General features: G+C 37.7%; 2 protein-coding genes and 1 long non-coding RNA gene across 6 annotated transcripts in view; 2 read left to right on the top strand and 1 right to left on the bottom strand.

Moving 5' to 3' along the window:
- Positions 1–1,539: 1,539 nt before the first annotated feature.
- Positions 1,540–8,544, top strand: colec10 (collectin sub-family member 10 (C-type lectin)). The gene is made up of 6 exons (XM_027154998.2): positions 1,540–1,756; positions 2,632–2,703; positions 5,491–5,562; positions 6,866–6,919; positions 7,666–7,761; positions 8,032–8,544. The coding sequence occupies exons 1-6, from the start codon at positions 1,636–1,638 to the stop codon at positions 8,355–8,357; spliced, it is 741 nt and encodes a 246-aa protein (XP_027010799.2). The 5' UTR covers positions 1,540–1,635; the 3' UTR covers positions 8,358–8,544.
- A 1,430-nt stretch (positions 8,545–9,974) lies between these two features.
- LOC113648163 overlaps positions 9,975–12,611 on the bottom strand; it is a 3,211-nt gene continuing 574 nt past the window's right edge. The window contains exons 2-4 of one of the 3 annotated variants that reach the window (XR_003441845.2): positions 11,686–11,788; positions 10,603–10,920; positions 9,975–10,475 (exon numbers count right to left, since the gene is read on the bottom strand). This is a non-coding gene — a long non-coding RNA (uncharacterized LOC113648163). Of the gene's footprint in view, positions 10,476–10,602; positions 11,789–12,611 lie in introns of all 3 variants that reach the window. The other 2 variants (XR_003441846.2, XR_007140133.1) reach the window with 2 other exon arrangements.
- Positions 10,771–12,611, top strand: part of mal2 (mal, T cell differentiation protein 2) — a 9,078-nt gene continuing 7,237 nt past the window's right edge. For both annotated transcript variants that reach the window (XM_027155098.2, XM_047811251.1), the window contains exon 1: positions 10,771–10,904. In XM_027155098.2, coding sequence (XP_027010899.1) covers positions 10,791–10,904 — 114 coding nt within the window. In that variant the 5' untranslated portion in view covers positions 10,771–10,790. The remainder of the gene's footprint in view (positions 10,905–12,611) is intronic.

Raw genomic sequence — 12,611 nt, 5'->3', positions numbered from 1 at the left:
AGCGAGACAGAGCATTAAAAAAGCAGTAAGGACCTAATGAGGTGCTGAGAGAAGCGGGCGGTGATGATGGTTTGATTAATGAAAGAGCATCTGATCCCATTTGGTCTGAAGGCAATTGAGTTTCTACAGCTTTCTCAACGTGACACCAGATTTGTGCAAAACAGAACAACATGAAGACACAAAAGCCCTGCAGTCAAACCTCCTCCTTTCCCACAATAACAATCAATCCATCATGTTTCTGTAAGTCTCTGGGAGCACACAGTCACTGGGCGACAGGTTTAACACGCTGGAATCATAAAACACCGGTGTGGAGCTGGATGAGGCCTCCTGGCCACCGTCCGTCACTCAATTCTCCTGAGCTCATGCCATTTTCAGATCTCTCGTAAAGCCACTGGACATTCTGCAAGCAATTTGCGGCGTGACATTACTTCCAGTCCTATAAATGTCCTCGCCGCTGCCGTGTGAATCACTACCGAGCGCCGGCACAACGAAAAGACACCCATTAAACCACATGTAAACAATTAGCCCTCGCTATAATGGAGTCCGAGTCACGCTGCATTCGGAGACAACCACAAGCGTGAGGGTTTCACTTGAAACTAAATCTCCGGGGAGATGAGCAAGACCCGGCTCAGCACCGGCAACATTTCTCGAGCGTTTCTCGCCGTGTGTGTTCCGCATGCTGCCTTCCATTTATCACCGACAAGCGGCAGAGGAAACACGGGATTCTGAGGAAGCTCAGCTCTGCCAAACCATATGAGGAACCGTTACTGCGGAACCTCAAAAACACCCGAAAAAGTTATATAAGAGCTTCTCACTTCTCACTGGAGTATGCTTCAGAGGTCAAAGGTCAGATTTCACCACAACCAGGTGCAGATTCGTTCTGATGCAGAGCAAAATCTCGAGAGCTTCAAATGCTGAGAAAAAAAATGAATGATATGACAAGTGATTTAAATGGAGAAAAGACTCCAACGGGTTCCAGCACCACAAAGATCCTCTTTTTTCCATCATGTGTTCCTCAACTCCTAAATTCCAAACTCCCCGTCCTGGAGAATTATTCACTGATAAAATGTTTGATGAACATAGAAATTTATATGAGAAATTTAACCAAGACAGTTGAGTATTATCAGGCTCACGGTACTAACTGCAAATCTAGAACCTGCTGGATGATTCACATTTAGACTTGGGCCTAAAATGTAGAATTCTAAGAAGAAGATTCTGGCAGGAGAGTTGGAGTTCTGGTCCGTCCTTCTGGATTAGTAACTCCGGGAACTCCGGGTGCTATAAAGTGACATACTTTATTATGTTTCCTTCTGCACAAGAACCCAATTGCCTCAACTGTAAGTTTAACATGCCACCAACCACAGATGAGAATGAAGTTCTAGCTGTTCTACCAGTGGAGCACTCAGTGAGATTGAACCCACACAGAACCTCCGGTATTCTGATCTGATTTAATTTGTTTCAGAAGTCAGAGAAGTTTGCTGTGAACAGCACAGCGGCTGTTCTGCAAGCTCTGAGGGCAACGTGATGCTCTGGACAGTGTTGTTTGACAGCTGGACAGTGAAGTGATAAGGTTTGTGTAAACACCAGCAGAGCCGAGGTTCTGTTCTGTCCACACCACCACAGCGCTGCACAGACATGGCTGGACTGCAGATCCTCAGGAAAAGGCTGTTACTGCTGTTCTTTCTGGTTCTTTACGCCATTTCTTCAGGGTTCTCCATGGAAGTTTGTTCCAACACCATTCTACCCGGATCTAAAGGTAATCACTTGGCTATAAGAGATACAGAAAAATTCTAAGGTTCTGTTAGCTAAAGCAATGTTTAGCTAATTTTCTTCAGGGTTGTTTTTGCAACTCTTTGTGTAGTTTTTATCACTTTACACAAAACTAATAAATCTTTTAAAAGTTAATCAGTCAAAATCTCAGAAAAACATCTGCGGCTCAGTTATTCTTTTTATTTTTTTTTTAAGCAAAAAAAGGGTTTAGCTGAAAGATCTATGCACTGGGATTCAGTTAAAGCTTTATTTTTTTATCTTTAGTTTACAAATCCAATCTAATGTAAATGTACCTGGATCATCTAATCCTGTAAAAATAAATGTAAGTGGAACTAGAATGAATTTCCCGAATGTTCTTAGAGAACCGGCGGAGAACTCGTAAAGTTCATGAGTGAGTGGAGAAGGTCCAGTAGAGTTAGTGCTACTGTAGACCCGAGCTCATAAAAAACTCACAGCTTTTCCTTATAAACAATCTTTAAGATTTAAGAGGCTCAGTAATGTGTTCTTCTCCTGCTCAGCTACTGGAGCTCGTATAACCGAAACCCTGCTGAGAGAACCAGAGTTCCAGCTCCATTCCGTCATTTACAGCCTTGCTCTCACCAAACGCAGCCGTGTGAAAGTTCCTGCTCTGAGCTGCTGATCCAGATCATAAGAAGCATTTCACTTGTCAGTTAGGAGTTTTTTTCTGAGTTTTTATGTTGTAGAAAGAAAAAGAGAAAAACTCAATTTCTGTCGTCTGTCTAGTGTGGACTGAATAAAGAGTGTTAACGAAACACAGGCGTGGGTGTGTGTGTGTAGCACGAGCAGCTCATAGCACGAGCAGCTCCAGATGTAAAATGTCCTCCCTGCTGTTCTCCACAGGAGATCCCGGCGAGGTCGGAGATGCAGGAGATGAGGGACGACTCGGGAAAACCGGACCACCGGGGCAAGCTGGTCTGTATGACATAATCAGTGTGGTCTGTATGACATCATCAACACCCTGATAATCACCCAGCACCTTTGTCAGGGATTAAAGCACAAGTTGTTTTGCCCAGTCATTCTATTTTCAGGACTTAAATTCTCACATGCTCCCAGATTCATCCAGGTTCCTAAACTGTGTAGAACTCTTAGAACAGTGATTTTAAAGTAATTTGGGAGTCATATTCATCATCCTGGAAAACCTGAAATAGTGAGATGTTTAAACTTGTGTGTCCATGATTGTGCCACAGACCAACTCTATAACCAATTAACACTACATCATGCTTCGTATGGAGTCCATAGTAAAGTTTTCCTCATCAGGATTGTTAGGATTTGACTGGGGGGAATAGGAGGCAAAGGTGACACAGAAGCCGCTTGGAGTCAGGTGAAGGGTGATTTATTAGTGCACACACAGTGTAAGTAATAGAATAATCCAAAAGGAAAAATAAAACTGTACAACATTTATCCTATACACAAAATATTTACAAGCTAGTTCAGCTAAATCAATTGACCTGAACCACCTCAGTAAGACCTCAGCATTTACTTGGCATACCGTCTACAAACACCAATTCCTACAATAACCCACACAGACTGACTGTGTGGGAGCCATTTTATTCTCTTAGTCCCGCCCCTGGATCTAACCATTCTAAAATTGGTAGGGGGTTCTCTCCTCTAACTATAGGAACATGGGCAACAACATATACATTAATGAAAATAAATAAACACAAACACACAATTCAACACACATGTCCAACCACCATTAAGACTTTAAACACCAAAACAATACATTTTTAATACAGGCATGAACTGGTGACCCATATGATGTCACACAAAAATGGCTGCTCAGCATGGTAAGTGTATAAAAGTCCCAGGTTGCACATTGCACATGATTTTCAGATAGAATATTTTGGAAGCTCTGAAGCCTTATTTATTCAAAGAATTCTAGAAGTATGTTTATAGAAGTATTAATATGATAATAGGAGTTATTATCATATTAATACAACATACTTCTAGGGTTCTTTGGAAATATAGATTGTTGCTCCGCATTTTCTTCATACTTAGAACCTGTCAGACACTCTGAGAACCAAGGGCTCTTTAAGGGTTTCGGGTTTATGTTAAACACCTGAAAGTTTCTAGTTCCATTGGTAAAATCTTTAGAATGGTTTCCCTATCAATTGATCCTTGTTAGGAAACTAAAATCTTTCAAAGAAAAGAAAATCTTTCTATTATTTATGTAATAACCAAGTAAGAAGTCCAGATTTTTGCTTAATATCTAGAACCTGTCATTTAACAGTCTGGTACTTTGGTACAATCTTCTTCAAGATTCTTAAAAAGTTCTTTGGGTTTATAAAACAGTTTAAAGTTCTACTTGGAACCTGATCTGGAAAAAATGTTCTGTGAGAAACACCCTTCAGATGGAAAACTGAGCAAATACTAAAGATTCCTGCAAAATGGGCAAATTCTTCACGGTTCTAAATTCACAAGATTTCTAAAGTAATAAAAATCTTTTAAACATGCCTAAGTGGCAGAAATGAGATGAAAAGGCCATGATGGAATGTTCTGATGTAGAACTCACTGAGAGCAGTGAAGATGGCATGAGAGCTGTGCACTAGTGTTCTGTGTTTGTGTGTGTGTCTGTGTGAATGTTTGATGTGTCTTTGGGCACACAGTTTCTGCCAAACCACATCTCCTTCTGAGGGAAGTCACCTCAGACGTGTTAATTACACATACACAAAGTGAGAACGAGATGCTGGGAAGGGCCTGAAGATAAAAGAGGTACACTGTCCTGCTTTTTCACTTAGACCAACAGTTGAATCAAAGCCGAGTTCAGTTTATTTTTATTTTTTCCCTTTAAAACGAGACACAAACCCGAATAAGAAGTGAGCAATGGGTTCTGCACCGCACAATTCATCATACACACACGATCACATTGGCGCACTGAAAGAAGAGCTTAGTTTTGATTCCACTGTGCGAGAACCCACATTAATCCATCTCTTGAGCTCAGGAAATATTTATCCCTGATTAAACACGAGCGGTTCTCTCATCAGTGTAGAGTCCAAAACGGAAAAACTTTGATAGATGTTGGAACATGAATATTAGATGATCATTCATCATTGGTATGAACACCTGCTGGACAATATCTCGCTGACATGTTCTAGTAGTTGTTTCAAAAAAAGCAGAAACCAATGTTTAATCTAGAACTGTTCAGGGTTCTTCAGGTTGTTGGTGGGTGTTAGGAATATGAGGAATCCGTTAAAGGTTCCATGATAAAGCCTGTTAGGACCCTTTTAGGAACCTACAAACACTTGACTAGCCACAGAACTCTGGAGAACACCTTCATGTGAGAGTGTGGTTCCACTTGAATACCAATTTAACTGTGTAATAAAAACAAAAAAAGTCCAATAAAAGTGTGAAAATTCTGTGACAGAATGGTCCTACACAGGTTCTTTACATAAGTAAGAATTCTAACACTCGGGGCTGTGATTGTCAATTTCAGGAAATGCTAAATGGTTCCAGGTTGAACCCCAGGAATAACTGTTTCTTGATCGGAGGAGGTTCCATGTAGCACCCACTTAATAAGCTAAGAACCTTTAACTGCGAAGAACCTGTGAAGAGATGGAATGGAGAAAAGTTTGATGTTTCACAACATGTAGTTTCACCTGATTCATACTGTAGACATCTGGCACAAAGTGATGAAATAAGCATGCTTGACATCAATTTTGCTCATTTCTCAGCATTTTTTCTTGTTGTGTCATGTTGCAGGTGTCCCAGGGGAAAATGGAGAGAAAGGAGACACTGGGAGAACTGGGAAACCTGGACCTGCAGGAGAACAAGGTGAGAACTCTGCAGCCATGATGCTGTGCTATTGCATTAAGATTCTCCTCAGACTCTCAGAGCATTTACAGCATCTCAGGGTTTATCTGGATAAACATCCAGGACGTTTTTCACGTGATTAACTAGCTGTTGAACAGTTTAATTGGTTTCAAGAAAGCATTTCCCCAATAGACCTAACTTCCTGTCCAAAATGAACCTCTTCCTGTCTGACTATCTGTCATTTTTTTAATGACTGGTTGAAGGCAGGAAAACATGTATAGAAACCAGAATATTTGAGCACTAGAATTAATTTCCTTATTTCACCACAGTGGAGGTGAATACTTATGCAATCCCAATGTTTTTGTTAGGTCTGTCAGTATAACATCAGCATTATGGGATATTTTGTGTAGATGAAGAGTCAGATTCAATTCATTACAAAATGTAACTGAGTAAAGGGTGTGAATACTTATGCACAGCTCGTACATTTACCTTTTAAACGTATTATTTAAAGATTTCTTACCTCTAGACTTCTTAGCTTTCTCCTTTTCCATATTAATCAAGAAATTCTTTTGCAATGTCCTAAAGGATTTAGGTCATTGCAAAAAAAAAAATTCTTGATTAATATTGAACTTTTTTATATTTTAATAAACAAACAGTGAGTCGGCTTCTTCCTCAAAAACCTGAACACTTAGCATACTTAGCCATACTATATTTTTAAAATGTAAACTTGTAAATAATCTGGATAAACTAGTTCTGAAGTATTCATTTTTTCAAATCAACAGACTCACACAGGTTGTTTAGTAAAACCTAAAAACAACCTAAAAACACAAAGTTGTTCTTTACTTTGAAGAACTTATCCCTCAGTAATGTTAACCAGTTTACATGCTAGCGAAATTAGCATCGTAGCTAACTGAAGCACTGATTGGAGCACTCACATAAATGAAATGTGAGGAAAAGTGGATTCTTAAACATACATGTGATCGCATTTTACTTCCACTACCAATACTTGTAAAACTAATATTTAGTAAAACTAAATATAATTAATCTGAGTTTCATAAACACGAACAAAATTTTTGTAGTTTTAATGTCCGTAAATTTCTGTTAGCTGCAATTTAATGCTCTGAGTCTCAGCTCTACTGTGGCAACTGCGTTTAAAAACCTGCTCTGGTCTTCTGCTGCCCTCTACTGGACATCTACACCCCCCCCCCCCCAACAAAAAAAATAAAATAAAAAATTATCAGTCTCCAAATAAATCTAATCACATCCAAAAAAAAAGAGATATATACCTGTTGAACCTGTGAATATTTGATAATGTATTTTACAGGAAAAACAGGGGATCCAGGGACTGCTGGAGATTCAGGGTTAAAGGGGAAAACAGGTAATAATTTGAATGATCAGAAAACTTCATTTATGTATTTTATTTATTTAATTAAATTTCAGTGAACAATGAACATAGGCTTCTTTTACATAATAATAATAATAATAATAATAATAATAATAATAATAATAATAATAATAATAATAATAATAATTTGTAACATCTGATCAGGTGTTTTATTCTACTGGCAGATGATTGTAAAAAAATATGTAAATGCCAATGAATAAATATTTTTATTTTTATTTAAATAATTTGTGGATCTAAAGAAAATATTTTTTCAGAAATATTTTAAAACATCTGAAAAAATACATATATATATATATATATATATATATATATATATATATATATATATATATATATATATATATATATTTGAGATAAATAAAATATTTGTCATATTTTTATATACTTTTAATATTCAAATAATTATTGTAATTATTTATTCATATTTTTAATATATAATTTTTTTCATTTTCCAAAATATATTTTTTTAATCTAACAGCTGTCAGTGATCATTTTGCTTTTCACACAGACTAAATTTTAATGAGCTGTAATTAGAGAATAAGAAAAAGATGAGAATGATAGTGATTAGTTAGTGATTAGTCAGTGATTATTCAGTTATTAGTCAGTGATTAATCAGTAGTTGTAGCTGAGGTGTCTGTAGAGAAGCAGAAAGCAGAAATTCAGTGTGCAGTACTGAAGCAGTAATCAAAACACTTCTGGGTTGTCTGTGTTGAACTGAGGTTCGACGTGTGACTGTGGGAGATACAGGAAAGTAGTTGGACAGATGGACATCAACATCAACAAACTGAAAAACAACATCAAGTTTCTTAAAACCGGTACGACTTTGACACCAAATACTTTTTTGTATATTATTTGTGTAAGACGTTTTCTTTCTTTTTTTTTTACTTTTCTAATTATAATGTTAGAAATGTTTTTCAGTTTTTTGTAAAGGTTTCATTTCCTGAAGGAGAAACCAAAGGCATAATTAATGTACTCCAACTGAATTAGTGCTGGTTTCTTTTCCACAGGATTAAATTAAATAAGTATATTTAAACTATACGTCTGATCTCTGCTGTCAATGGGCTGTGTTATATTTTTCTGCTCAGTGATTCTGGGTGTTAAGGAGACGGAGCAGAAGTTCTACCTGCTGGTAAAGGAGGAGCGTAAACACAGTGATGCTCAGCTGACCTGCAGGCTAAGAGGTGGGACCCTGGCTGTGGCTGACAGCAAGAACATCAGCACACTGCTGGGTTCCTACATCAGCGAGGCAGGTCTCACTCACGTTCTCGTCGGAACCGGAGAAGAACACGAGCATGTGGGAAACTCCACAGTTTCAGGTGGCAGCTGCACACACCTGGCATCTAATGGAGTGCTGAGCCCCACTGAGTGTGATGCCCAGAAGTTCTACATCTGTGAGTTCTCTAGGAACTAAGAGCAAAATCTTCATACAGAAAGACAACTGGAGAGGAACAAGTTCTTTAGAGATTCCTAGAGTACTGGAAACTCTTTCTGATGGGAAACGTGGTTTTGACGAATGTGTGGAAATTGTAGAATAATCTGTTATAAAATAATTTAAGACTCATTTTAAAATTACTGTATTTCATATAATTATACGTAACATAAGCATATTAAATGACTTACTAAGCTAGCGTTCTGTTAGTTGTTATTTCTGATGAAATCTTGACCTTTCTTCACTCATGTTTATGTTGTTTATCTCTTTTGTATTTTGTATATTGTATTTTTATTCCACTGTGTTATTGAGATAAGAATCAATAAAAATGGAGGATTCAGATCTCTTTAAACGTTTCAATATTTAATCTATATTTGTTAAAACAGTGATATTACAGTACATGTAGCTAAAGTACATGTGTAAGAGACTATTTTGGGGCGGAGCTACATGACCTGGTGCTGATGTCAATATATAAACTGCACAGCATCTAGCTACATGTGCTAAGCAACGCTAGTTTGATAACTTAGCTAAAACTAGCAATGGCTTGTCATAGTAACGGAACATTACATTCAGACAGGTTTGATTACTGTTAAATAAAGCAGTGAGAAAATTCCTTTTCCTCATTTGCATAAATATTTTCTCACTGCTTTATTCATATTATACATTGTGCATATTCATAGCTCCTGCATGTTTACTGAGCAAAGAAGTTTTACAATTTAAACATATAAAACAGTCTCTGTGTTTCACCCAGGTTTAAAATGCCATGTTTATGGAAACGTTAGCACATTAATCTATAAATAACACACTATTACACTATAAAATAAATAAATAAAATGATATGACCTTGACCAAATGCCCCTGACTGTGCTCTTATCATGTAGAAGTAATTATCCAGGCCATTATGATGTCATCCTACCACTGATCATAAAGTATACTAACCTCTGAAGAGTTGTGTGCAAAAGGTAGTGCCCCTTCCTTATATATGATTTTTATATGATGAATTTAGAATTTATATATGACACTAAAGGTTATATATATATATATATATATATATATATATATATATATATATATATATATATATATATATATATATATATATAATTGTCAATATACTCTGGTTTATTATTCTTATTTATTTATTTATTTATTTATTTATTTATTTATTTATTTATTTATTTAAACTGTAATTCAGTCCCATGGTTTATCGCAGGAAGTCAGACATAGTGGCATTACGTGACATAAGACTTCTCCGTTCATTATAAAATAAAGACATTTTTAGTTATGTAATTGGTGGAGGATAATGATCTATTTATTTTTCTTTATTTTATTACATTGACACAAGACTTTCTACTGTTCTCCTTTGTTTATCGAGTCATGTAGTAATGTACAGCAGGTGTGATTAAACAGGTCAGAGACAGATTAAAATCCGATAAATGATTTACAGATTGAATGCATTTATTTTACAGCCTGGATCATACGGCCTCTCATTAATATTCATGAGGGAGTTTAAATAAAGGTGTGGAGATCAAGACTGATTAAACCTCTGTGGGGTTTTTTTGTAGATTGTAAAATATTTTGAAAATAGTGGATCATTTCTTATCGTGTTGAGATCTGTGTGTGTGTGTGTGTGTGTGTGTGTGTGTGTGTGTGTGTGTGTGTGTGTGTGTGTGTGTGTGTGTGTGTGTGTGTGGTTAAAAGGTCAATGACACATTGAGTGAGTTGATTTTGGCTAATAATTAATTCATCTCTAACTGTTTTTCAGCTATGTTTAAGTTATATATGAAGAAAAGATGAATACATCAAACACACAGATGTTAGAATTGTAATAATAATAATAATAATAATAATAATAATAATAATAATAATAATAATAATAATACACACAGCATGAAGGGTTTTATTTCTCTTCATACAGACTGAATTTACTCCATTTTTTTCAGTTAAGTCTTAATTTTTTTCATCCCGAATTACATGTCCTTCAGCATCACCTGATGACGTCAGCACCTTCTGAGAGCTCGTTATCTCCTCCGATTGTCTTAACACAATATTGACCCGAGAGCGGTTCCATGCTGAGGCTTTGTGTTAATCATTAACACGCTGCCCGATGAGAGAACATGAAGAACATGAAGCACAGAGAGACAATCAGCTTCTCCTGAATTATTAAACACGGGCAGAGCTGCAAAAGAAAAGAGAGGCAGAAGGCAGAGCAGGTGTATGAGCTCACCTGAGACGCCTTTTTGTCCTCTCCTGCATTCCACACTGAGGACAGAGGGCAGGAGTGGCTCCACACACACACACCTGCAGGACCGGTTCTGCATATCACGTGACACTTGCGGAATTTCTTCCACTCCTGTCTTTCTCTCTCTCTCTTTCTCTCTTTCACTCACTTGCTTGCTGTTCCACTACAGAACGATGGCAGAAGCAACGAACCCGGCGGCCACCTCATTCCCGGCACCCACCATATCCCTGCCGCTGGGGCTGGATGTCATACGGACCTACTCAGGAGCTCTGATCTGCATGGAGATAGTAAGTGTGTGTTCTCCTGTAGGGGGTGAAGAGGGAACCATACCGAGGTGCTCACACACATGATTTCACACTCGCGCTTCTCCTCTGAGGAACGTCACATGAACGTCAAAATCTCGGTCACACACCAAAAAGTTAGCAAGCAAAAGATTTCTTAAAGGAGCTCTTTTCTAAAAAGGCCCAAGCGCTAAATGTTAATCAGATAGAGATACTAAGAAGATATTAATGTTGAGCTTTTACACTTACTTACAGTACACTTTTACACTTTACCAGATAACAGACAAAAACACTTCTTCAGATGCTCTTTCACAGGACACTAGCTGTGTTCTTAGCCTCAGCTCTGTCATTTGTTATGCGTAATATATTACAGTGTTTATGAACAGAAATGTTTATGATCTGTTGAATCTGCTGTTTATTTGTCTATAAAACCTTTAGATCTCGAAACCAAATCTCATTAAAATCCCAATTTCAAGATTCAAGAACTTTATGGTGACATGAGCAAGCTTTCCTTGTACAGTGATATTTGTCCTGTTCACACATAAAGAAATGAATAACCATTAAATGAATGAGAAGGTTGAAGAATAAAATTGGATATTGTGAATTATTTACTCATCGACAGAACAGTTAATTATCAGCAACCAGAATCAAAACCACTGAAGTTTCCAAAGAGTATAATGTTTAAATAAATATACAGATAACACTAAAACAAATAAAACATGCTGCTAGTTTATTTACTGTGTGTTAACTCGATTTACATGGGATTATCTGATTTTTCCTGCTTCACCTGTTCTCCTGTTAGAGCTCCAGCCCTCATACAGCAGCACTGTTGAACTTCAAAACAAATCTCCAGCTCTACTGTTTCTCCTCCACACCCTGATATCATTCATCTGTAATCAGCAAATGTATACAAAACATTTAAACTACAAGCTGCACACAAACACGTCAACCCTGAGAATAAGAATAAGTGGAAAACCTGACGCAGACAGAAACACAGGCAAAGGCACAGACAAAGACAGAAACACAGACAGGGACACCGACAGACGCACAGACAGAGGCTCAGATAGAGGCAGAGACAGAAACAAACAGAACCACAGTCACAGACAGACAGAGACAGAGGCACAGACAAAAACAGACAGATACACAGACAGAAGCACAGACAGCGGCACAAACAAGCAGAGACACAGACAGAAACAGGCACAGACAAAAACACATATTACGACACATTCACAGACAGAGACACAGACAGAGGCACAGACAAACAGACACACAGACAGAAACACAGACAGAGACACAGAGAGAGGCAGACGCAGACAAAGACTGACAGACACAGACTGACAGAAACACAGACAGGGACACGGACAGACGCACAGACAGAGCTCAGATAGATTCACAGACAGAGGCACAAACAAGCAGAGACACAGACAGAAACAGGCACAGACAAAAACACATATTACGACACATTCACAGACAGAGGCACAGACAGAGGCACAGACAGAGGCTCAGACAAACAGACACACAGACAGACACAGACATAAACACAGACAGAGACACAGACAGAGAGAGGCAGACGCAGACAAAGACTGACAGACACAGACTAACAGAATTCAGACTAGACACATTCACAGACAGAGGCACAGACAGAGGCTCAGATAGAGGCACAGACAGAGGCACAAACAAGCAGAGACACAGACAGAAACAAACAGAGAAACA

This window comes from Tachysurus fulvidraco, chromosome 3, assembly GCF_022655615.1.
Source record: "Tachysurus fulvidraco isolate hzauxx_2018 chromosome 3, HZAU_PFXX_2.0, whole genome shotgun sequence".
NCBI lineage: Eukaryota > Metazoa > Chordata > Actinopteri > Siluriformes > Bagridae > Tachysurus > Tachysurus fulvidraco.
Note: the sequence above shows the minus strand (reverse complement) of the source record. Positions and strands in the feature narration are given on the sequence as shown.

Bases quoted from the DNA above. Each gene is read 5' to 3' on its own strand.
- colec10 (XM_027154998.2), top strand. From the start codon at position 1,636: ATGGCTGGACTGCAGATCCTCAGGAAAAGGCTGTTACTGCTGTTCTTT. The intron at 1,757-2,631 runs GTAATCACTTGG...TGTTCTCCACAG, and splicing joins CATTCTACCCGGATCTAAAG to GAGATCCCGGCGAGGTCGGA. The intron at 7,762-8,031 runs GTACGACTTTGA...TTTTCTGCTCAG, and splicing joins CATCAAGTTTCTTAAAACCG to TGATTCTGGGTGTTAAGGAG.